Here is a 25,852-nt window from a genome sequence, read left to right on the forward strand (position 1 = left end):
GAGCTCTGATCAAGATGTTATCCAAGAAGGGATACAGATGAGTGCTCTGAAACCTGAGTCTGGCTGTTACAACCGCAAACATCTTTGTAAACACTGAGGGCTGATGAGAGACCAACTAGAAGAGTTCGGTACTGGTAGTAAACCATACCATATGCAACTTTTAGCAGTCTGCGGTGGCATGAGCATATGAGAATGTGGAGATCTCCATCTTCTAGGTCCACAAAAGTGAGAAAGTCCCACTGGGACAGGGATGCCACTGTTGAAGCTAGGGTCTCCATCTAGAAACTCGTTTTCTTCATCTATTTGTTGAGCCACTGAGGTCCAGCATGGCTCTGACTCCTCCTCCCCCAGTGCATTCTGGACAATGAAGAAAATAGAATAGAAACCTGAGAACCTTGCTCCTGAAGGAACTCCTACGTTCAGGAGATACAAAATGTCATCAACACCAGTTCATATTAGATGGGGCTGCTGGGGATTGGGTGAAGGGATGGGATGAGGCCTTTAGTACAAGGGACTTATCTGTAACTCACTACCCCTCTCACCCACTCGCCTGTGGTTGATATGTACCATTCTTCTGAGAAATAGGATCTGGACAGACATGCATTTGTTCCTTGTCATAGTGGGTTCTTACAGGCAGTGGGACTTCCTCTGGATTTTCTACCCAAACCCTGGTTCCAGGGTTTTCCTGATATACCTGTTGTCTTTCTTCTGGTACTTTTGTGAGGATGGATGAAAGGAGCACTTCTGTTTCTTGCTGGGTTTCTAGTCACTGTTCAGAGGATTGCATAGAGAGGGGAGGGACTGTTTCAATTTGGCAGCACTTTCTGCCACTATCTTATCCAATTTTTCCCCAAATAGGAGAGAGAGACTGTTAATTTAGATGAGTCTTCAGAGTCAATACTCAGAAGAATCAAAAGAACATTTGGCAATGGACAGGCAGACAAAAGGACACTGAGCTGCCTTCCCAGAGTCAGGACACAAGATGTCACTCTAAGACTGGATAGGCTTCTGAAATCTACGGGCAAGGATCCACTGGTAATGATTTATATTGGCACTACTGACACTGCGTTGTGAGATCTCTCGCAGACAGCAGATGACTTCAGGAAACTCAGAAGTGTGCTGAAGAACAAAAATATCCAAGCAATCTTCTCTGAAATCCTTCCTGTCCCACGAGCAAAGGAAGACAGGAGGCAGAAGATTCTGGAAGTGAATTGCTGGCTAGGTAAACGGTGTTGGGCTTTGATTCTGAGGAAGATTTGTCCACCTTCTAAACTATATAGTTTACATGGTCTTCACCTCAGTAGAAGGTAGACCAATCTCTGACTACATTAGGCTGACTAGAGTAGTCAAGAGGGGGTTAAACTAATAGCAAAAGGGGAGGATAAAAAGAGGGAAGAGATAAGTAATCAGTTAGCACAAAAATCAGTATGTTGATTAATTAAGGAACCAAAGGGCATAAAGAGAAGAAATTACTGAATTGCCTACACACTAATGCCGAAAGACATGGTAACAAAAAAGGAGGAATTGGAATTGCTTATTTAGGAGCATAAATTCAATCTAGTTGGTATTAATGAAACCTGGGGGGTTTATTTGCACAACTGGAATGTTAAAATCAATGGTCATAACCTATTTAGGAAGGAGCAAATGGGCAAAAAGGGGAGGGCGAGTAGTACTCTCCCGCAAAAATGGCATTACCCATTTCCAAGTCATTTATAGATCAATGTCCTAACAGATAAAGAAATGGCATTACCCAATTCCAAGTCACTTATAGATCAATGTCCTAACAGATAAAGCACAAGGTGAGGTAGCAGTTGGTGTGTGCTACAGACTACCAAATCATGACACAGAACAGGATGACTGCTTCCTTATGCGCCTCTCTACAATGTGCAGGAAAAAACTCTGATCACGGGTATCTTCAATATGAATGATACATGCTGGAGGTCTCATGCTGCCCATACCAAAATATACTTGGAATTTCTAAATGTATAGATGACAATTTCCTAACTCAAAAAGTGTTGTAGCCAACGCAGTGGAATTCTATATTAGACCTTGTTCTACGGATAAAGTGGAACTGATGACAGAACTAAAAGTTAATGGTAACTTAGCTACAATTAATCATGGCTTGATGACATTTATAATGCACAAACCAGTAAAATAAATTATTTATAGATAGATAGAGAGAGAGAGAGAGAGACAGACACAGACAGAGCTTTAGTAGGGCCAATTTCAGAAAGATGTAAACAATTGTGAGCCAAACCAGCTGGGAGGAAGAATTTAATCAGAAGTGTGTGAATGATAATTGAAAATCATTTAAGAACACCCTACTAAATGCCCCAAAACCCACAATCCCACCATTGAGGAAGAAGGCTGAACTAGTTAAAAAACAACTTTGTTTAGAGGGTAAATGAAGGCAGCTGTAAAAAAATAATATATAAAAAACAGAAGAAAGGGAAGTTGATAGTAGTGATTATAAATGAAGTTAGGAACTGTACATAGTTGATAAAGGAAGCCAAGGGATACAAGGAGAAATCTAGGGCCAATGAAGTTAAGGACAATAAGGAGGTGTTGTTTTTTTCCTAACTAAGAGAATTTTTCACTTGACCAGAGCTCAACTATGAACAAAAAGAATCCTGAAATGGTACTGGTCCACTGCTAGATGGAAATGGTAGAATTATCAATAATAATGCACAAAAGGTATTTTATTTAATTTATTTATAAATATATTTGTATTTGGGTAAAAACAAAAACACATCATGAAGACTCACCACATGGTGATAATACTCCATTCCACTAGGATCTCTGGAGAATGTTAAATATAAGCTACCAAACTTAGACTTTTTTAATCAGCAGATCAAGATAACCTGCATTCAATAATTTTTTTAAAAAGCTGGCTGAGAAGCTCACTGAACCATCAGTGTTGATTTCAAGTAAGTCTTGGAGCACGAAGGAAGTTCCAGAAGACTAGAAGGAAGTGAACATGCCAATTTTTAAAAAGGGTAAACTGGAAGGCCCAGATAATTATAGGTCTGTCAGCCTGACATCAATCCCAGGCAAGATAATGAAACCAGCGGATATGGTACTTGATAATGAACTAAAGGAAGGTAATGTAAATAAATGAAAATAAACAAGGGTTTATGGAAAATAGATCCTGTCAGACTACAAGTTTTGTTGATAAAGGTAATAGTGTTAACGTAATATACTTAAGACTTCTGTAAGACATTTGACTTGGTGCAACACAATATTTTGATTAAAATCTAGAACGATATAAAAACAACATGGCACACAAAAAAGGATTAAAGACTGGCTAACTGGTCTCAAAATGTAACTGTAAATGGGAAATTGTCATCAAGTACGTGTATTTCCAGTGGGGCCTCGCAGGGCTCAATTCTGGGACCTATGCTATTTAACATCTTTATCAATGATGTGAAAGAAAAAAAATCACAACTGATAAATTTTGAAGCTGACACAAAATGGAGGGGACAGGGCACTGATTCAGATCAAGGTGGACTGATTGTTAAACTGGGCACAAGCAAACAATATGAGTTTTCATATGATTAAATGTAAATGTATACATCTGGAACAAAAAATGTAGACCATACTTACAGGATGGGGAACTTGATCCTGGGAAGGAGTGACAAAAAAGATTTGGGGGTCATGGTGGATAATTGGCTGAAGATGAGCTCCAAATGTGATGCTTTGGCGAAAAGAACTAATGCAATCCTAGGATGCATGAACAGCGGAATCTTGAGTAGGAGTAGAGAGGTTATTTTACCTCTGTATTTGGCACTTCTGTGACCATTGCTGGAATACTGTGTGCACTTTTGGTGCCCACAATTCACAAAGGATATTGATAAATTGGAGAAGATTTAAAGAATGAGAATGATTAAAGACTCGAGTTCAATCTATTTAGCTTAACAAAGAGAAGATTAACGGATGACTTGATTATAGTCTAAAAGTACCTACATGGGGAACAAATATTTAATAATTGGCTCTTCAATCTAGGAGAGACAGGTGTAACATGCTCCAACGTCTGTAAGCTGAAGCTAGACAAATTTAGACTGGAAATAAAGACAAATTTTTAACTATGAGAGCAATTAACCTTCAAACAATTTATCAATGGCCAAGGTCAATTCTCCATCACTGACAATTTTTAAATCAAGTCTGGATGTTTTTCTAAAAAATATGCTCTAGGAATTATTTTGGGGAAGTCCTATGGCCTGTGTTATACAGGCAGTCAGACTAGATGATCACAATGGTAACTTCTAGCCTTAGAATCTATTAAATCAAGACTAGATTTCTTTTTCTAAAAGGCAGCTCTAGTTCCATACAAATTTTTGGACTTGGCTTAAGAATTACAGAGCGAAGTTCAGTGTCATGCAAGAGATCAGACTAGATCAACGATTCTCTAACTATGGGGTGGACCTCACAAAGGAGGCATGGGAATGCGTCAAGGGAAGTGCGAGCTATGTGCCTTTATTTATTTAAGAACTCTGGCTGTCAGCCCCAGGTGGCTGGGGCATGTGCAGAAGGGCCATGCACACCCAGGAGACAGGGATAGAGGGAACAGCGGGAGGCCCCCCAAACTGCTCACCAGGAAACAGCAGGGGTCCAGCTATCAGCCCTGGGGTGGCAGTAGTAGTGTAGAAGTAAGAGTGGCAACGGAGTGCTAAGTCTGCTGTGAAAAGTAATATTGACAAATATCACTTTTCATATTGCTGTCCTTACTTCTATGCTGGTGCAGCGCTGCCTTCAGAGCTGGGCGCCCAGACAACAGCCGCTGCTCTCTACTCTGCCTTCAGAGCTGGGTTGTGATATATGTACTCGGGGGGGGAGGAGCAGAGGCGGTGCGCCAACAACTACAGACACTAAGAGGGGGGGGGGGGGGGGGGGACAATAAAATAAGTTTGAGAACCACTGGCCTAGATAATCATCCTGATCCTTTTGGCTTTAAAACTATGAATTCCCTAACTCCAAAAATGCAAATACCCACAGCATCTGGCACCACTTACTTTGATGAGTACGATGGATCCTGCCTTAGAAAAAATGCCATGCGAAGTGAGGTGGCCAGCATCCTAATGCCAGAGCAACAGACATAGCTAGACAGAGATTCCTTACTCCACTCTTCCTATTTTTGTCACATTATATATAAAAATAGAAATTGTGAACTGTTTATGGTAGGGACCATGTCTTACTCAGTTTCTCTGGAGCACACAGCATCACATTTGGGTGCTACAGAAAGAATGCAATGAGCAGCCAAATATGTTTAAGGCTATGACTACTCATTTCAAGAAAAGCACCCGCCACCATTAATCAAACTTGTTAAAAAAAAGTTGAGATAATTAAAATAAAATTAAGCTACTATGCCAATGAAGCAACCATTCTGCCCCCCACCCCAAAATATGTAGCCATTGTTTACTTTATTATTTCTTCTCTGTTTCCATGATGATCTCTTTTTGAATTTATCTTGTCTCTTAAGCGATTCATTTCTGTGTCAAGACTCTTGACAGTTCTGTTGACTTCTATCCGTTGCGGGCAGATTTGTGTGGCCTGTGCAATCTTTTCCTAAAGAGAAGTTTGAAATGCTAAAAAATGCTATACATTTTGGTTTATTTGTATCTTCCTCTCAACTATAACATTTTGGATGGTGAAAAGCAGTAAAAGAGAAATTCTGAGTTAATTACTAATGGGCTCTCCACCTGTGGAATTCAGAAACGGTCCGGTGTTGTAGCTGGAGGATCCAGTACTAAGCTCTGTCTTTTATCTCAGGCCACCCAAAAAAGATTCCAACAGCTGTAGAAATACTCCAGCAACCAATTATTAGTATTAAGGCAACCTGATGCAAATTGTCTAAGTCTAAGTCTCCCTTCAGAGAAAAATTTCAATTTATATTCTGATCATTTACCAGACTACCGGGGTGGATGGAATACAGAGAAAAGTTGCTAAAAATAAATTATCAGGTAAGAAATTGATCATTCTGTTGCAAAGCTTCTCTGCTCTTTAATTACTCCTGGGAAGTAATAAGCAGTGTATCCCAGAGGTAGGGAGGGAAAGAATAAGCAAAGTTTAATTATTATAACAGAGTAATTTAGACAGAAGTTCCCCCCATTTTTACCTCCTGCTTGCAACAAACTTGAAACTGTGAGGCCTTGGCATTTTGGACAGAATGAGATGAAAAGGTACATATGTACTTCAGATGCTTGAGATAGATCTTTAGCACTCAAGGAATGCCCATTGATGCCACACCTTCCACATGTTAGAACAAAATGGTGGGAGAACTATTTCCCAGAAATTGTGGAAAAGGGAACTTATTTTGAACTGAAAGGTTTCTGGAGCTATAAGCATAATCCTTCCCTCATGACAAAGGCAGTGTGGTTCTTGTATGGACATGGGAACTAATTCCAAAACTTGCCTTTCACAGGTGGTATGACTAGCAAGGCCAACTGCAATTTGTCACTATGATTAAATGTGGCACCTGATACTCCAAATACTTGATGACAAAATATTGTTATGGCTGTTACCCACATTTTTACCATGCTTGGTTGTAGGACTCCAACCAAGCCTCCTGAAGAAACTCTAGTGTACCTGAAATCACATCAGAAATTTGGGATTATTATTGCATTTCTATTACATCATCATGTAGAGGTCAGGGACCCAGTGTGCTGGGGACTGCACAAAGAGGCAATCTTTGCCTCAAAAGAGCTTTTTGTTTCCCCTCACACCAGGAAAGTAAATTTGACTAAACCAATGATGATATACCCTGAGTTTTGTTGGAATATCAACTGTATCAGAGGTTAATTCTAAACTACACTTCTCTTCTGATGCCCAGGTTGTTAACTGTAGATGTTCCCAGTCTGACTGAAGGAGTCCCTGCTTCAAGGGGTCTGGTGTTCTTTGTAGATATAATGTGGGGTCTTTGGGTACCTAGCAAGTCCAAAGTGCCTGCTGTAGGAGGACCACTACAACTCACTCTCTCTTTTTCTTTTCCGTACCCTTTATGTGAACTGTCTTGAAAAGCAGCACATTCTTCTCTACCCAGGACATTATTTCCATTATCACGAAGAAGCTTTTGACCTCTGGTTATTTCCTGATTTGGGAAAGGCTATAAAACACTCAAGTCTCAATCATAAGCCAACCTCCAATGGGAGGTTGGAGGAGACTTCCCCTGCACGTATCATAACCTATGTGGTTTCTTGTACCTTGCACCAGTGCAGCTGGTACTGATCCCTGTTACAGACAGCATACCGAACTCGATGAACCACTGATCTAATGCCATAAGGCCATGTGGGTTTTGCTTTTTCTTTAAAAAGAAAAGAAAAAACCCCATCGCCCGGATAGAGGTTCTGAAATGAGCTGAAAGGATGTAGTTTGAAGAGCATTTTATCTAGGCTTCTTTGGAAGCTTTTGCTCCAGATTTTTCCCTCAGCCAGAGTAATAGTCCCTTCTTGGATACTCTTGGTGTTGGTAGCAACCAATGGATTGCTATGCTGGTTTCAACAGCGAGGTCTGAGGCCTCTTTGCAATCTCAATATTTTCCCCAATAGCTCCTCACCTATAAGTCTGGCTGCACAAGATACCAGTTTAGGATAAGCAATGCCTATTCATATATGAAATGTTGCTTCCTTGTAGCCACCTAGTTGGAATCCATTGCTCATCATAGATCACATCAAGGCTTCGATGAGTACAGAACCCGAGACATCTCACTCCGGGCAAGGGTCATACCTCTAGAGAATAAGCCTTTTTTTTTTTTGCGGGGGTGGGAGCGGTCACAAAGTCGGCTTTCCTTACTGAACATATGAAAAATCTTTGGTCTTAATAGCTATAGGTGAATTTGCTGCGCAGTATGTCATAACTCTTATGGTGTATGCGGTCTTTTGGAAGGGAGTCCCATTATGAAGGTTTGACTATGTCTTTCACTGGTGGATCTACTATTGCATCAATCTTAGGCTCCCAAATAAGGCTGTCAAGCGATTAAAAAAAATAATCGCAAGCTTAAACGAACTGCTAAACAATAACAGAATATCATTTATTTAAATATTTTGGCTGTTCTTTACATTTTCAAATATATTGATTTCGATTACAACACAGAATACAAAGTCCACAGTGCTCACTTCATATTTATTTTTGATTACAAGTATTTGCACTGTAAAAAACAAAATAAATAGTATTTTTCAATTCACCTAATACAAGTACTATAGTGCAATCTTTTTACCATGAAAGTTGAACTTACAAATGTAGAACTATGTACCAAAAAAACTGCGTTCAAAAATAAAACAATGTAAAATTTTAGAGCTTGCAAGCCCACTCCGTCCTACTTCAGCCAATCACTCAGACAAACAAGTTTGGTTACAATCTGTAGGAGATAATGCTGCCCACTTCTTGTTTACAATGTCACCTGAAAGTGAGGAACAGGCGTTTGCATGGCACTGTTGTAGCCAGCGCCGCAAGATATTTATGTGCCAGATGCGCTAATGATTCATATGTCCCTTCATGCTTCAACCACCATTTCGGGGGACATGCGTACATGCTGATGACAGGTTCTGCTCAATAACGATCCAAAGCAGAGTGGACCGACGCACGTTCATTTTCATCAACTGAGTCAGATACCACCAGCAGAAGGTTGATTTTCTTTTTTGGTGGTTCGGGTTCTGTAGTTTCCGTATCTGAGTGTTGCTCTTTTAAGTCTTCTGAACGCATGCTCCACACCTTGTCCCTCTCAGATTTTGGACGGCACTTCAGATTCTTAAACCTTGGGTTGAGTGCTGTAGCTATTTTTAGAAATCTCACATTGGAACCTTTTTTGCGTTTTGTCAAATCTGCTGTGAAAGTGTTCTTAAAATGAACATGTGCTGGGTCATCATCCGAAATTGCTCTGATATGAAATATATGGCATGTTAGAGACATATAATTCTCCCCCAAGGAGCTCAGTCACAAATTTAAATAACGCATCATCAGCATGGAAGCATGTCCTCTGGAATGGTGGCCAAAGAATGAAGGGGCATACGAATGTTTAGCGTATCTGACACATAAATACCTTGCAACGCTGGCTACAAAAGTGCCATGCGAACGCCTGTTCTCCCTTTCAGTTGACATTGTAAATGAGACGCAGGCAGAGTTATCTCCTACAAATTTTATCCAAGCTTGTTTGTCTGAGCGATTGGCTAAAGTAGGATTGAGTGGACTTGAAGGCTCTAAAATTTTACATTGTTTTATTTTTGAATGCAGTTATTTTTTTGTACTTAACTCTACATTTGTAAGTTCAACTTTGATGAAAAAGAAATTGCACTACAGTACTTGTATTAGGTGAATTGAAAAATACTATTTCCTTTGTTTTTCACAGTGCAAATATTTGTCATCAAAAATAAATATGAAGTGAGCACTGTACACTTTGTATTCTGTGTTGTAATTGAAATCAATATATTTGAAAATGTAGAATACATCCAAAAATATTAAATAAATTCGAACTGGTATTCTATTGTTTAACAATGCAATTAAGCACGATTAATTTTTTTAATCACGATTAATTTAAGTTAATCCCGTGAGTTAACTGTGATTCACAGCCCTATTCACAAAATTTATGAAATTTCTTTGTTTTATACAAACATTTTAATTTAACATTTTGCTTAATCAATTATCCTCATTTGAATTTTATGATGCTCTCATCAGTGGGAAAACATGTATCTAATTATATTTGAAAGGGCAAATATTGTATGAATATTAATGAGTTCCTTGCAAGCCATTGATTGGAATCCTCTCTTGGAAATGTCTTGTTGGTTGGTTGGGTTTGTTTTTGTTTTTGTGTGTGTTTTTTGCTGTTCTAAATTATAATAAAGTTGCAGCCACTGGTCAAAAGTCTAATGCTTGTGTCTGTCCCCACTGGCTCCTGCCATTTGCTAGATACTTTCCTCTGAAGTTTAGAATCTATATAGTCTTCAGTCTTGAATCCTTTCATAGAGCTCTCTTGATGATTACATTTGTGTTTATATGCCATATTGATGATTTTATAAAAACTGATTTTTCCTGTGATGTATTATCACCCTGAACAAAAGCAATGTTCAGAAAAACTGCTATTTGTTTTCAGATCTGAGACAGTAAGTATAAATTTTACTGGGTGAAGACATTTTCATCATATATTCCCCACTGGTACAAAAGCAGCATTCTTGGCTTGGTAAACCTGAGTTATCTAATGGAAAAGTTCTTACTAATAATTTCCTTTCTGCTAGCAGTGTCTCCCACAATTCTGTATGTCTGGACTGGTCTCTTCTCTCAGCAGCTCATGGAGGTAGATCAGTGTTTTGATGACACACTGCTCCCGCTTGCTGCCAGATGAGTTATTCCCAAGCTTTAAACCTTGCATAATATCATTAACACATATACCAGAGATAATGAAATAACTATGTACATTAGATGAAAGAAGACAGTCATATGGTAACAATTCCACGTATTAGATGACTCTACTCATTAACCATCATCCACGGTGGGTAAAACTGTGGGAGACAATACTAGCTGAAAGAAAAGCGGTAAGAAATTTTCTGCTCCGCAGCCCAATGTCTCTCACAATTGTGGATGTCTGGGAAGTAGTCGGCAGTGAACGGATATAGGAAGGGTTGTGAAACAAGAAATTTGGAAGGAAAGAAGTACCCTCCCCTATTCGTGAGCTTGCTCAAAAGTCTATTATTTTCAGATCACTGCCTGCAGCACCTTCCTACCACAGGCGGTGTTCACAGAAGGTAGAAGGTCCACCTTGTAGTGCTTACTTAAGATGTTAGCTGTAGACCAAATAGTCACTTTGCAAATTTCCAAAGTGGATGCATTTGCTTTTTCCACTCATGAGAGCGTGAACCTTGATCCCTTCTCTGAGAGGAATCTTTGATGATTTATAAGCTTCCACAATACATAGTCTTTCTTAGTCCAAGGTATTTCGAGTGGAAGGAAATGAATTAGGAGCCCAATCTTCCCGTGGATTCTGTATGCTTTCAAAACTTCTTATGACATCTAAGATGTGTCACACCTTTGCAGTTGAACAGAACGAAGGAATCACAACCTCCTGGGAAGCACAGAAGGAGGAATTTCCCTTGGAAAGAAAAGATTTTGTCCACGAGGGAGATACAATAGGGGAGGCTCAGGGAGGGTTAAACCCTGAAGAATTAACTGATCAGGGAAGAGGAGGAATGCCAAGGAAGGAGAATACTGCTCCCTGCCAAAAAATGTGCAGAAAAGTTAAAATAGAAGAAGAGAAGGCAGGAACAAAAGAAACCACCACTGTCTATGGCTGTGGAGGCAACAAGCAAAAGCAGAGTAGGCGTGACCAGACCATGTGGCGCCAAAATGCTGAATCTACCTCTGTGAATGGCAGAGAGAGAACAGCCCAGATGTCCAGAATTGTGGGAGACGGGGGGGCTACAGAAAGACTTAAGTTAACTGGTAGGCTTAAAATCCCGATAATGTTTCATTAAGACATATATCAAAAGGAAACTACACCCCATACACTTCAAGTTCTTTTTAGCTAACCTAGCAATCAATACTTAAAGACAACTAAAATATGGACAATAGTATGCAGGATAGATTTCTTGAGTACCTGGGGTTAGAGCAAGGGACTATGATACTAATTTTAAAATAACAGAAACTTCACTTAGCAGAGGGAACAACCGACTATCCAAGTAATAAATGGACCTTGAATACCCAACTTTTGTCCCCTACAAATTGCCAAAAACCCTCATACCTTTAATTCTTTTTCTTTAGCAGCTAGTTCTCCTTTAATTTTTTTTATGGATGCCAAATGCTCTTTCTGTTTCTCTTCATAGTGCTGCCAGTGGTGTTTACTCTTTTCCAATTCTAAGTCAGCTTGGTTTAATTCATCCTATTTGGAACAAATCAAAATGTCACATTTAATTGGAATGGCAGATTTGTGAACACCTCCCCAATGTTTACTAACTTAAAATGGGAGAATATGTTTAGTCATTACTGCTCCAATAACATAGCTTCTAGATTTTCACATTTTATAATGTCATTCCCGCTGAACTCCAGTGTCAGTAACAGCAATTTATGTGAGAGCACACACTCAATTCTGCCAGAAAGAGTATAGTAAGAGAATGCCTCGTGTTGCTCCTCTGCCATACTGGTAACTTTTAGGGGTTGTATGTGGTCTGTAAATGAACAGTATAATTCTTTACTCATTGGGAAGAAGAGCTCAGAAACACTGGACTGAAAAATGGGAAGAGAACAGAGAATCCATTAAATGGGCACTTCTCTTATAAACTGGTAACTTACTAAAGTACTTAACTATCTTTATAGTTAGAAAGATTTTTCTAATATCTAACCTAAATCTCCCTTGCTGAAGATTAAGCCAATTACCTTCATCTGATAGGAAGGACAATTGATCACAATCTTCTTTATAACAGCCCTTAACATATTTTGAAAACTGTTACCAGGCTCCCGCTCAGTCTTCTTTTCTGAAAATAACCAGTTTTTTAACATTTCCTCATAGGCAAGCTTTTCTAAACCTTTGATTATTTTTGCTGTTCATCTCTGGGCTATCTCCAGTTTGCCCTCACCATTCTTAAAATGTGGTGGCTGAAACTGGACACACTACTCCAGCTGAAGCCTTACCGGTGGCCAAGTAAAATAAAACGATAACCTCTACTTCCTTACATACAATGTTCCTGTTAATAAACCTCAGAATATTAGCCTTTTTGACATCACCATATTGTTGGCTCCTGTTCAATCTGTGAAACACCAGAACCCCAGACTCTTTCAGCAATATTACTGCCTAGCCTGCTATACCCCATTTTAAAGACATGCATTCAATTTTTCTTTCCTAAGGGTAGTACTTTGCACTTGTCTTTATTGAATTTCATCTGTTGATTTCAGACCAACTGGAGAATTTGTCAAGGTCGTTTTGAACTCTCATCCTGTCCTCCAAACCACTTGCAAACCCACCCAGCTTGGTGTCATCTGCAAATTTTATAGGCATACTCTCTAGTCCGTTATCCAAGTCATTAAATGAAAATACTGAATAGTACTGGATCCAGGACTGACCCCTGTTGGAGCCCACTAAATACATTCTCCCAGTTTGACAGCAAATCCTTGATAATTATTGTGAGTATGATCTGTCAACCAGTTGTGCATTGCCCTTATAGTAACTTAATCTAGATTCACATTTCCCTAGTTTGCTTATGAGAATGACATGTAGGACTGTATCAAAGGCCTTACTCTAATCAAGATATATCATGTCTACAGCTCCCCCCACATCAACTAGACCAGTAACCTGTCAAAGAAGGAAATTAGGTTGGTTTGGCATGATTTATTCTTTACATATTGGCTATTTCATATCACCCTATTATTCTCTAGGTGCTTTCAAACTGATTGTTTAATAGTTTGTTCCAGTATCTTTCCAGATATCAAAGTCAGGCTGACTGGAATAATTCCCCAGATCCTTTGTTCCCCTCTTTAAAGATTAGTACTACGTTTGCCAACAAATGAAAATCAAATATGTTTTTAAAAGTTGTATATTTGTATGGTTTCTACCTTGACTGGACTGGCTATTTCTTCTACTTGGTGAAGTTTTTCTTTAATTTCTTCAAGTTTATGTTCAGCCATTCGTAGAATATTTTTCAATTCCTCCATTTTCCCCCTTTGCTGTTCCATATCCCGTTTAACAGATACCATCTTATGTTTGTTTTCTTGAGCTTCATCTTCCTGTTAGCATATAAACATAGGTTTGAAAATTAAGAGAAAAAATATCACCCTCGGTCATTGTACAAGATATTCATTTCAGAGTCACTTTTATGGATGTGAGATTACATGCAACAGTGTATTCAATTCTCTAATAAGAATGTCTATGGATCAATGGGCTAACTAACAAGCCCGGGAGGAGGATACTGAAGGGGGTTGTTACAGACAACCAAATCAAACCAGAGAACTGAGAGTTTATTAGATGGCCAAAAAGCCATGATGGCAATCAACACAAATTAGAAAATTGATAAGGGAAGTTAAAAATATCAGGGAAAATATCATGACTGGCAGGTGTTGGAACAATAAGGAGTTTAGGTGTATTAATAGCAAAATAAATTACAGCAATACTATAGGCACAATACTATATGGAGATGGTAAAATTGTTAATAACAATGCAGAAAAGGCAGAAGTATTCAATAAATATTTCTATGCTGTACTGGAAAGAAGCAGAATGATGTACTTGTATCACATGAGGATGATTAAGCTTTTTTCCAGTACATTAGCTAACAAGAATATCTACGAGGGATAAAAATTACTTAAACAGGCTCAAAGAACTTGCACCCAACAGTGCTCAAAAGAGTTGGCTGAGAAGATTTCTGGCCCGTTGATGTTCACTTTTGGTAAATGTTAGAATACCAAGGAAATTCAAGACGACTGGAAGAATGCTAATGTTGTGCCAATACTCAAAAAGGGTAAGTAGGATGACTCAGTTAACTACAGACAGGTTAGACTGACCTCAGTCCCAGGCAAAACAGTGGAAAAGCTGATACAGATTCAATTAATAAAGAATTAAAGGATAAAAATATCATTAATGCAAGTCAACATGGTTTTATGGAAAATAGGTTTGGTCAAACAAACCTTAACGAGATCAAAAGTTTAGTTGATAAAGGTAACAGGGTAGATATCATATACTTAGACTTACATAAGGAATTTGACTTAATACCACACAAAAATTATAAACTGCATGATAAATGGATTAAGGACTGGCTGGCAGATCTCAAAAGTAATTGTCAATGGGGAATCATCATTAAATGGGGGTGTTTCTAGTGGGGCTCTGCAGAGATTGGTGCTAGGCCTGATGCCATCACAGTAAAGGATGCTGCCATTATGGAGATGACTTAAGGTGGAGTCAAACATCTTGGTCTGTACAGATAGCACTGGAAACAAATGGGTTGCCTCATTTGCCCTAGGCACAGGAGTCTAAGTCAGTCTTCAACATTGTCATCAATGATCTCCAAGAATCCATTTTAAAAAGAATATTGAAAAACTGGAGAGCGTACAAAAAAGAGCCACAAAGATGATTCCAGGGTGAGAGAAAATGCCTTATAGTGTGAGGCTTAAAGAACTCAATCTTTTTAGTTTATCAGAAATATGATTGAGAGGTGACTTGATTACAGTACAAAGAAAATATTGTGTACTAAAAGCCTTTTTAATCTAGCACAGAATGGAGTGACAATAACCATAATAAGAAAATACCGGGTACTAAAAGGCTTTTTCATCTAGCAAAGAAAGGAGTAACAAGAACCAATGGCTGGAAGCTAAACCAGACAAATTCAGTCTGGAAGTAAGGCACAATTTTTTGTATATATTATTTTTTAAGCAAGGGTGATTAACTATGGGAACAAAGAGAAGTGGTGGATTCTCTCTCGTGTTGTCTTCAGATCAAGATTGGTTGCCGTCAGATCAAAACATGCTTTAGCCAAACACAAGTTTTCATTACTAGCATTTAAAAAAATAGAATAATACATCAAGGTAAGAAAGAATACATTAATCATTCTTACTAATGTGGAGATGTCTACTGATTGGTGTTCTTCTACATTCTCAAGATCTGCTATTTCTATGTTTATTCTTCTTATTTTCATCTGAAAAAGGAAACATTTTTTTCTTAGAAAGTTAAACAGGTAACCCAAAATACATACCAGAACAAGAACATTTTGATCCAGAAGTGCAGGCGCTCCGAAGAAAAGTAATTTTTAAAAATTACATTTGCATTAATTACATTTTTCTCAAAATAATGGACAGTAAAACTTTGCTATGTTACATAAAAAAAACCACCTTCAAATATTTTTCTGCAGTAGTTAAATTTTGGTCCATATGCTGATACTATACGACTGTTTATATGCACTTCAGTGCACATACTTCCATAATAGGACACTAGGCGATTGTTTACCTGATAATTTGAGCATCATTGGCCAATATAAGTGAACTGTAGAACCTAGCCTACTACTATAAAGAGGCATTCTGAGAACAAGAATGACGACTGATTGGAAAGAGATTTATAAGAAAAGGTAAAAGTAACTAAATATGCACAACTCAATTAAGCAATAACTAAGGGAATATGGAGGGAAGGAAAGAGACATTTGCGACCCAAGGACCATTTGTGACGCCAATTGGAAGAGGGCACAGGAGGTCTTAAGGGCTACAGGGATCCCCTGGATAGGTATTTACATTCTAGTTCACCGAAATGTCTCTGAAGGTTTCTATTGAAAGCCTTTATCACACTGGTCATCATAATCTCTGCGAAATGTATATGCAAATAATATCTACAAATATACAGATATAGGTAGACATAGATAAAGAAATTATGTTCTTAAGGGCTTGTAGCAGTCGCATGCCCTGAGACTGATTCCATCAGACAGGAGGTGGAAGACCATTATCTCCCTTGCTTTCTGTTGTGTGTCTTACAACAGAAGTCTATTAACATAAACGCCAATGCTGAGACTGTAGGGACTTCAGAAGGAAACTTAACAGGAACAATGGAAGGTGGGGTGTCTGTTTTGAAGGTAAAGAACAAAGGACTGGTCTTACAATATCTAGCAGTGCACAAAGATGCCCTGGCATCCTTCATCTGGGGGAAGACAGGCTACCAGCAGGCTTGGTCTCATGAAAGGTGGATCTCAGTCATCCTGGTTGAAGAATGCTGTGAGACAGCCTTTGGGGCAAGCAGTACTTTATTAGACAAGAGGGCATTTTATTAGCTGAGTTTAGGCACTAGTATATGTGGTACAATATTATTTTATTTGTAACTCTTTGTTTCCAATACAATATACTTAAATTTATCCAAAACCCTATTATCTGAACCTCTACATTATATACTCTTCCTACTGTATTTTCCACTCCATGCATCTGATGAAGCGGGTGTTAGCCCACGAAAGCTTATTTCCCAAATAAATATGTTAGTCTTTAAGGTTCCACAAGTACTCAACGTTGTTTTTGCTGATACAGACTAACACGACAACCACTCTGAAACGTGTCCACATTACGTGAATTCCTTCCTTGTCCTGCAGCATGAAATACATGCCCTCCGCAGCATGCATCATTTATCCTCCTGGGGGTCAAGGAAGGGATTCAGATAATGTGGAGGTTTGGATAATACAGCGAAGAGCCCTGGCCAGAAATGAGAGAAGGACAACAAGTCCCCAGCAGCAGGAAAGGTCACCCTATTGCTGAATGGGTTCTGCAAGGCTACTGTCTTGGGAGTAAGCAAGCAACGTGGCCATGATAGTAGAGTTGCAAAGGGCTCCCTGCGCCGCTGCGGGGCTGGTGACACCCACCAGCACCTGGAGGTTGCAAGGTGCAAGATGGCTGTGGTCCTGGTGGGGCAGAGCAGAGTTCTGGCTGGGGGTCTCTGCTCTGCCTCACTAGGACTGCAGCCTCCCTCCATGCCTGGTGCCTGCAGAGACAGGGTGTCACCAGCCCTGCAGGGAGAACTTTGCAGCCCCACAGTCAGGGGATTGAGTAAGTGGGGCAGAGCAGAGGCCCTCACAGCCAGGACTGCAAGGAAGATGGCTGTGGGGGAGGCCACCCCACTGCTGAATGGATGAATGGCTCTTGCCCTCCTGATTATCCAAACTCCCGATTATCAGAATCTATGCTATTCAAATAATTGGGGGTATAATGTATTTTTGTTTGTTATCACTCGAATCTATAGTCTTCATTAAATAAATTTACACTTGATTTGGCATATGCCTATTGCTAGCTGCATGAGGGACAGCAGAACCTGAGTGCTTGCGTGGCCTGTGGCTTGGGGAGTCAAGGAGTTGACCCGAGGCAGGTACAGACAAGGCTTCCTCACATTAAAAATGGGTGTTAGCAAGGTGCCTCACAACCTGGATACCCCTAGGAAGCGTCACAACATTAATACATAAACAGCTGAAGGATGCAAATGCTAAACAGGAAGGTAAGTTACTTATGTTTGAATAAAACATAAACAAGGATTAATGGGATGAAATTAAGAAAAAGAAATTAGACTGAAGATCAGGAATACACATCCTAGAAAGCGGTATTTATTATATTGGTCTCCCAAGGAAAGTGAAAACCCTAGTGAGCATTCATAGAATAACAAGGGAAGCATGCGAGCATAAATCTAGCTGCATGATGCAAGGACACTTAACAACAATAGAGCCTGAGACTCTGCACATTTTTAAACAAAAGCAAAGCCACCAAATAAAGACTAATACAATAGGCTAAAACAGATGCATTTTTGATTTTAGCAGTCTATTACATATTTCTACCTGTAATTCTTTTTGTTGTCTACGATAACGATTAAGATAATCTTCATTCTGTCTCGTCTCATTTTCATTGGAACATAAACGATGTTGAGATGTTGACAACTGTGCCATTTTGTTTTCAACTTCTTTCTGCAAGTGACTTAAAATATAAAATTTATCATAAGATTATATGCTCTCCAATTACAAATTCTACCAAATGGACTGAACAATGGCTATGAAACAAAAAAATTCTGATACAGGCGCTAATGACTGATAGGGAGATTGAATGCTTTATCACTAGCTCACTAGTTCATAATTGGTTATCATCTGATAGTTATTTAGTAGTCTCTGTTCAGTCCCTAGTGGGTATGCATTCATGTCAAATAAACCACCATCGCATTAAGAACCCTTATTGGCAGCCTTAGCAGAAAGGCCAAGTGCCTGAACTAAACTATGTTATTACTTCTAAAAATGCTAGTATACTTTAAGACCAGACAGAACTTTGGCTGGAGCAAAGTAATTAAGTCTGTATGGAGAAACTTGGCTTACCACCTCCCATACTTGTTCTTTTTAAGAAGGATTTCAATCCTCAGGATTGTTAATATGGCACTTTTAGTGAGCAGTAAGTTCACTTAAAAAGCAAAACAGACACTCTAGTTAACCTTCATATAGAGTGGACAAAATACTCATATATAGCTTTCATAACTGGAAATGGCAGTGGCAGCATCTCAGCCGACCATAGTAAAAAACACTTTTTGCAGTAAAACATGCATATTTCAAAATAGGCAATATAGTGTTAGTGTTTAAAAGAAACAACAGATTAAGCAGGATCCCAATATAAGGTTTAATAAAAATATAATGTTTATAATACAAGAGACTAAAGGAAATGACATACTCGTCCCATCTATTTTATGTTCTAAGGGAGACTTTTTGTTGTGTGTGTGGTTTTTTTTTTTTTTTTTAAATATAAAAACACTTCCCTCCACTTACAAAATTTGCAACAGAAATATTGTAGCATTTTGGTAACAACTGAAAACTTGAAAAAAGTAGTGGACTAGAAACTGACTATTAACATAAGAGAAGCTGACTGGTTTATTTTAATAATCTAAATGGAGAAAAATATAAATACTAAACCACACCCTAAATAGCAAAAAGTTGTTATTAGAGCTCACAGAATTTTAAACATCTTAGGTGTTAATAAGTTAAGGAAAATTTCTTTTCAATACATTTTTAATTCAACAGTGCCCTATTTTCTCACTTCATCTGCATTATAGCTCAGCCCCCAAAATAAAGTATTTTAATGGTACTAATTGGAGTTGGTCAAAGAAGTTATTACCACCACCACTGAAATCTCTCAAGAATAAATGCTGGTTTTCTTTTAAAGCTTGCTATTTTGAAAAAGTAACCAGAATAATCAAGATGACTACATATAGCTGCACGTAGGTATGCCAAATGCTTGGAACTGAGGCCTGGCCTACACTACAGAGTTAGGTTAACACAAGACAGCTTACATTGATCTAACAATGTAAGGCCTGGTCCACACTAACCCCACACTTCGGACTAAGGCACGCAAATTCAGCTACGTTAATAACGTAGCTGAATTCGAAGTACCTTAGTCCGAACTTACCGCGGGTCCAGACGCGGCAGGCAGGCTCCCCCGTCGATGCCGCGTACTCCTCTCGCTGAGCTGTAGTACCGGTGTCGACGGCAAGCACTTCCGGGATCGATCTGGGATCGATTTATCGTGTCTAGACAAGATGCGATAAATTGATCCCAGAAGATCGATCGCTTACATCGGACCAGGAAGTAAGTATAGACGTACCCTAAATGTCTACACTAAAATTTTGCTCCCGCCAACATAACTGCCCTGCTATGCTGACTTAACTCCACCTCCATGAGAGGCACAGAGTCAATGTTATATGATATGTATATATATCTCCTCATTATATGTTCCATTCTATATGCATCCGAAGAAGTGGGCTGTAGTCCACGAAAGCTTATGCTCTAATAAATTTGTTAGTCTCTAAGGTGCCACAAGTACTCCTGTTCTTCTTTTTGCGGATACAGACTAACACGGCTGTTACTCTGAAACAGAGTCAATGTTGATGTAGTTAGGTTGACACAGTGTCAGTGTAGACCCTGCATTGCTTATATAGACTGTTATTGGCTTTCAAAAGTCATCCCACAATGTCCCAAATTGATACAAGTGCTCCTGGTGAGGATGCACACCACTGACCTACAGAACTAAGTGTAGACATGCACAAGCAATGTAATTACTGCAGCAGCAGCTGTATGCCGACGTAAATTAGCTTGACTTAATTTTGTAGTGTAAACATGCCCTAACAAAACAGCTACAAATCTTTTAACAAAGGGCAACTGGCGTGAGGCTAATTTGGAATAGAAAAACTAAGTTATCTTACATTCAACCAATCATAGTATTTTTAGAGACCTTTCATTTCAGGCTTGCTCTTTGGCTAAGGCTACAAAAATTAAAGAAAGGTAACTGGATTTCTCAGAGTAAGTTGCCTCTGCAAATCCCATGTCTTTGGGCCATATCCACATGCCACAAGCTCAAAACAATTAAGAAGGAACTCAAAAATATGAATCTATTACAAAAGGTACTTCTGGAAAATATATATGTGATTTTAATAAGTCTAATGAGGAAAAAAAACTTCACAAGAAAAAAGTGTGATGCAGGTACAGACATGGAGTTAAGTCTACAAGAAAAGAAAGGTCAACTGAAGAGAAGGGTACCTTTTTCTACAATGCAGAGGGAAGGGTTCTTTTTTGATTTTGTGCTTTAAAACACTCCTGAAACCCTCAAACAGGAGTAGAAGGACAAAGAACAAAAGATGTTACTTCTAACACCTTGAGAGAGAATACTTTACACTTCAGCAATACACGACACTAACCTTATTTCTGCTTCCACGTCTTTACTTAGGAATTTTGACCTGGTATTATCAGATGAATAATAACGTCTCTCAAACACTTGATCACCCTCAGCAGTAAAAGCTTCTCTACAGTTTTTTGGAGGCCTGTTCCTCTGCATTACTTCACGAGCCTTTGGGTTACTCTGAAAAACATAGGTATTTTCTCATAAAAAGTACTCACAATGGCTAGCAATTTGAAATGTTATCTATATTTCTGATCCTTAGAGCACCCAAAGCTCTCACTGACTTCTACCAACCTCAGGGCGTGATATTTCTTGCTTTCAGAACAGTAAGAAAACTGAGTTTAAGATTTAAGAACTTGATCTGAAACTTAAGAAAAGTCTAAGTCCCTTACACTTGGAATAAAAAACAACCCACTTAAGAGTTACCTGGACCAATGAGTCTACTAAAGGGTCTTAAGTTGACAAAAATACTGATATTCAAGATGGAATACACCCTTAGATCATCTACTGAATCCATCTGGCAGTGTTCTTTGTACAGCTTCATTTTAAATCTCTCAATTAATGACGTTTTCCCTGTTTCCTTTGGAAAAATACTCCACAACTAAATGATTGTCTACATACAGAAAGTTGCACTGGTTTAACCAAAACACCTTAAAAATCACACCTTCAGTAAAACTGATGCAGCTTTGTTTAGGTCAAGCCCAATATGCTTGGCATCCCATTTCTCTTAGGGTTACACTGGGGACTTATAGCAACATAACTACGTCTCTCAGGAGTGTAAAAAATTCACATCCCTGAGAGATGTTGCCATGCTGATCTAACCCCCACTGTAGACAGTGCTAGGTCGATGGAAGAATCCACCTCTCGGGGAGATGGATTACCAACACCAATGGGAGAACCCCTCTCTTGGGCGTAGGTAGTGTTTATACTTAAGTGCTACATTGGTGTAGCTGCAGCATTGCAGCTGTGCCGTTGTACATGTTTAAATGTAGACATACCCTTAGTTACATCTCCTTCTACTGACTTATAACCAATCCTCTCTCTCTCTGATCTTCACACCATTCAAACACATAGGTCTAGTCTACACTAGAAAATTAGGTTGGTATTACATCACTCAGGGTGTGAAAAATCCACATCCCTGAGTGACACACTCAAATCAACCTAACCTCCAGTGTAGACAGTGCCTCTTGGGCAGGAGAATTACCTACACCGATGGGAGAATCCTCCCCTTAGCGTAGGCAGTAACTTCACTAAAGTGCTACAGCAGTGCAGTTGCACTACTGCAGCATTTTAAATATAGACAAACCCTTAGAGGACTGTGTCCTGTTACTTACCCAAGCAATATTTATCAGAAGAAAGAAATTAATCAAATACTTGTAATACTAGTTTCTTTCCTCATAAGCCATTATTTCCTGCCCCGTAATCAGTTTTCTTGCTCCTCTCCAAATTCCCTGCAATTTTCTTTATCTTTCAGAAATTAAGATGCCCAGAACTAGAAGCAGTATGTTAAGTGCAGTACAGACAGAGCTAATCCCGTTAGCATTTTCCCCCTTGCCATATTACATTGTAAACTTGCATCTATTTTGCTGTAAACCAGAACTTCAGGGGGAGGGGGGGGGAGAAAGAGGGAGAAAGGGTCTCAGATATTACTGCTTTTCAAAGCTTAGTCTACATTAGGAAATGGACAACTGCCAGCAATGGGTCTCTTTGAACCAGGGTGGATAAAAATCAATGACTTAAAAAAAAAAAATGGATTTTTTTTATTTAAATTGGATTTTTTTGATAAAATGCTTTTTAAGGAAAAAAGCCATCTAAAGATAGTTTTAATTAAGATAAATTATAGCTCAAAGATATCTCATCATGGAATAGGGATTATAAATTCTAATTCTATAGTATGAGAATAAATTCATATAATGTTTAAGAAAAGTTTTGTAAAAGAATTCTAATAGTTCATGGATTAGGGACCCAATTTTATGGGGTTCCAGGGGCTTCTGTATAGATTATTTAGGTTAATCTTTCTATCTACCCAATGGGACACAGTGCTAAGTCTAGAAGATACCATCAGAGATGCTTAGTTTTGCAGTTCTCAAACTGTGGATTTGTGTCTCCAGAGATAATATGCTTGTTAATAGCAAAAAAAAAAAAATAAAATAAAATAAAATAAATAAATTATGTATAGAGGTGAGAAATAACAGACCTCAACTCTATTGTCCCTCTGCAAATTTGTGTACACAAACTCAATCCCTTACCTCTCTCTAAAAGTGCAAAATTTCAAAAAGTTCAATGAATAGAAGATTGTTGGGGGCGGAATAGATCTGGACAAGGAAAAGAAGTCTGGAGATAAATGTGAGAAGGGAGGGACAAGCAGTAGAAACAAAAGTGAAACTGTTTGAGCAGCATATTCCATAAGTCTTGAGGTCTTTCTGAGTGTAGCCTTCATTAACTTGAGATCTACCATACCATTCTCACACTAGAAGGGAAAACCTATAATGGCAGCAGGCCGTAAAAGAGACCCAATTTGGGTCTCATATCTCTGAGTTGTGAAGAATATGTATTAAGGTTATAACAACCAACAAGAATGCACTTTTATGTAGAAATCCATGATTAAATTGAGTCTTCCTGATTAGTGATTTAAATCAATTTGATTCAAATCAAATCCACCCTGCTTTGAACCAGTGACAAGAACTGTTTAACTGCTAACAAAACTGGAACAAAATTATTTAACTCGTTTAAAGAAAACCTTTTTGAAACACAGCTTTCTGAGGGTGCTGAAAATAGCTTTGACCAACAGACAAAGGCAGTTAAACAGTTTTCAGCTCTGGTTCAGGTGGACCTACTGTCATCAACTACTATCAGTAACAGATTAAATTTCCAACTGTAGATGTTCTCTGCTGTGTCCTTAATATTAGATATAGACTTTAAGGGCAGAAGGGATTATCCGAATCACGTAGTCCGACTTCCTGCGCTACTGCAGGCCACAGAAACTCAACCATCCACTCCTGTAATAGTCCCATAACCTCTTGCTGAGTCTTGATTTAAGAACTTTCCATTACAGAGAATACACGATTTACTCTAGTTCAAACCAGCAAGTGACCCATATCCCATGCAGCAGCAGAAGGCAAAAAACCTCTAGGGTCTCGCCAATATGACCTGGGGGAAATTCCTTCCTGACCCCAAAAATGGTAATCAGTTAGACCATGACCATGTGGGTGAGAACCACTTGGAAAAAATTCTCTGTAGTAACTCATACCGCTCCCCACTAGTGTCCCATCTCCAGCCATTGGAGATATTTGTTAATAGAGGGCACAAATGGGCCCTACATCACTGTAGGCAACCTCATCATATATCCCCTCCATAAACTTATCATGGTCAGTCTTGAAGCCAGTTAGGTTTTTTTGCCTATACTATTCCCCTCAGAAGGCTGTTCTAGAACTTCAGTCCTCTGACAGTTAGAAACCTTTGTCTAATTTCAAGCCTAAATTTGTTGATGGCCAGTTCATATCCATTTGTTCTTGTGCCAACATTGGCCCTTAACTCCAATCTCTCTGGGATGTTTATCCCTCTGATATATTTATAGAGAGCAATCATATCTCCCTACAGCCTTCATTTTATTAGGTTAAACAAGCCAAGCTCTTTAAGTCTCCTTCATAAGGTAGATTCTCCATTCCTCTCATCATCCTACTAGCCCTTCTCTGCATTTGTTCCAGTTTGAATTCATCTTTCTTGAACACAGTATTCCAGATGTGATCTCCCAGTGTCTTCTACAATGGAAAACATCACTTCCCTATCTTTACTGGAAATACCTCACAGGATGCATCCTAGGACTGTGCTAGCCTTTTTCACAGCTGCATCACACTGGCAGCTCATAGTCATCCTGAGATCGATCAATGCACGCAGATCTTTCTTGTCCTTTCGCTTACAACTGCTAAGTCCCAATTTTATATCAAAAATTCTTTTAAGTAAACCATTAACTGTGCATATTGCACTGTTACATTTCATCCAATTTCTATTACTCCAATTTCAAAGTTCATCTAAATTTTCTTGTGCGATATTCCAGTCCTCTTCTGTATTGGCAATACCACGCAAACTCTACATCATCCGCAAATTTTATTAGCATACTCCCATTTTTTGTGCCAACGTTATAAATGAAACTTTTAAATAAGACTGGTTCCAAGACCCATCCATGGGGAACTCCATTAGTAACCTTCCATCTGCCTGACAATTCACCTTTTGTATGACCCGCTGTAGTCCCTCATTTAACCAGTTCCTTACCCACTTTTCAATTCTCATAGTAATCCACATCATCTCCAATTTAACTAATAATTTCCCATGTGGAATTGTAATAAATGCTTTCCTAAAATCCAAATAGATTAGATCTACTGCATTTCCTTTTTCTAGAAAATCAGTTATCTTCTCAAAGAAAGATTAAGTTGATCTAGCATGATCTACCTTTTTTAAAATCATGTTGTATTTTATCCTAATTACCTTTTACCTCTATGTCCTTAACTAATTAATCTTTCAAAATTTGTTCTAAGACCGTGCATACAATTTAGGTCAAACTAAGGGGTCTGTAGTTTCCTGGATCACTCTTTTCCCCCCTTTGGCCTTGCAGTTTCATGTGCCAGTTCCGTTAATATTCTTGGATGGGGGTTATCCAGGACCCCCCTTTTTATCCTATTAAGTGAGGTGCTGTTTTAAGCACAAATCTTGGTCCACTTGAGTCTTATTTTTAAAGGAG

The 25,852-nt window shown here is 38.8% G+C and overlaps 1 protein-coding gene across 2 annotated transcripts in view; it reads right to left on the reverse strand.

The window, feature by feature from the left end:
* SMC6 (structural maintenance of chromosomes 6) overlaps positions 1-25,852 on the reverse strand; it is an 82,828-nt gene that overhangs the window by 13,452 nt on the left and 43,524 nt on the right. The window contains exons 17-22 of one of the 2 annotated variants that reach the window (XM_034766551.1): positions 21,134-21,294; positions 18,246-18,381; positions 15,513-15,593; positions 13,525-13,695; positions 11,720-11,857; positions 5,417-5,562 (exon numbers count right to left, since the gene is read on the reverse strand). In XM_034766551.1, the coding sequence (XP_034622442.1) occupies positions 5,417-5,562; positions 11,720-11,857; positions 13,525-13,695; positions 15,513-15,593; positions 18,246-18,381; positions 21,134-21,294 (833 nt within the window). The remainder of the gene's footprint in view (positions 1-5,416; positions 5,563-11,719; positions 11,858-13,524; positions 13,696-15,512; positions 15,594-18,245; positions 18,382-21,133; positions 21,295-25,852) is intronic. The other variant, XM_034766552.1, reaches the window with a different exon arrangement.

Source organism: Trachemys scripta, chromosome 3 (assembly GCF_013100865.1).
Source record: "Trachemys scripta elegans isolate TJP31775 chromosome 3, CAS_Tse_1.0, whole genome shotgun sequence".
NCBI lineage: Eukaryota > Metazoa > Chordata > Testudines > Emydidae > Trachemys > Trachemys scripta.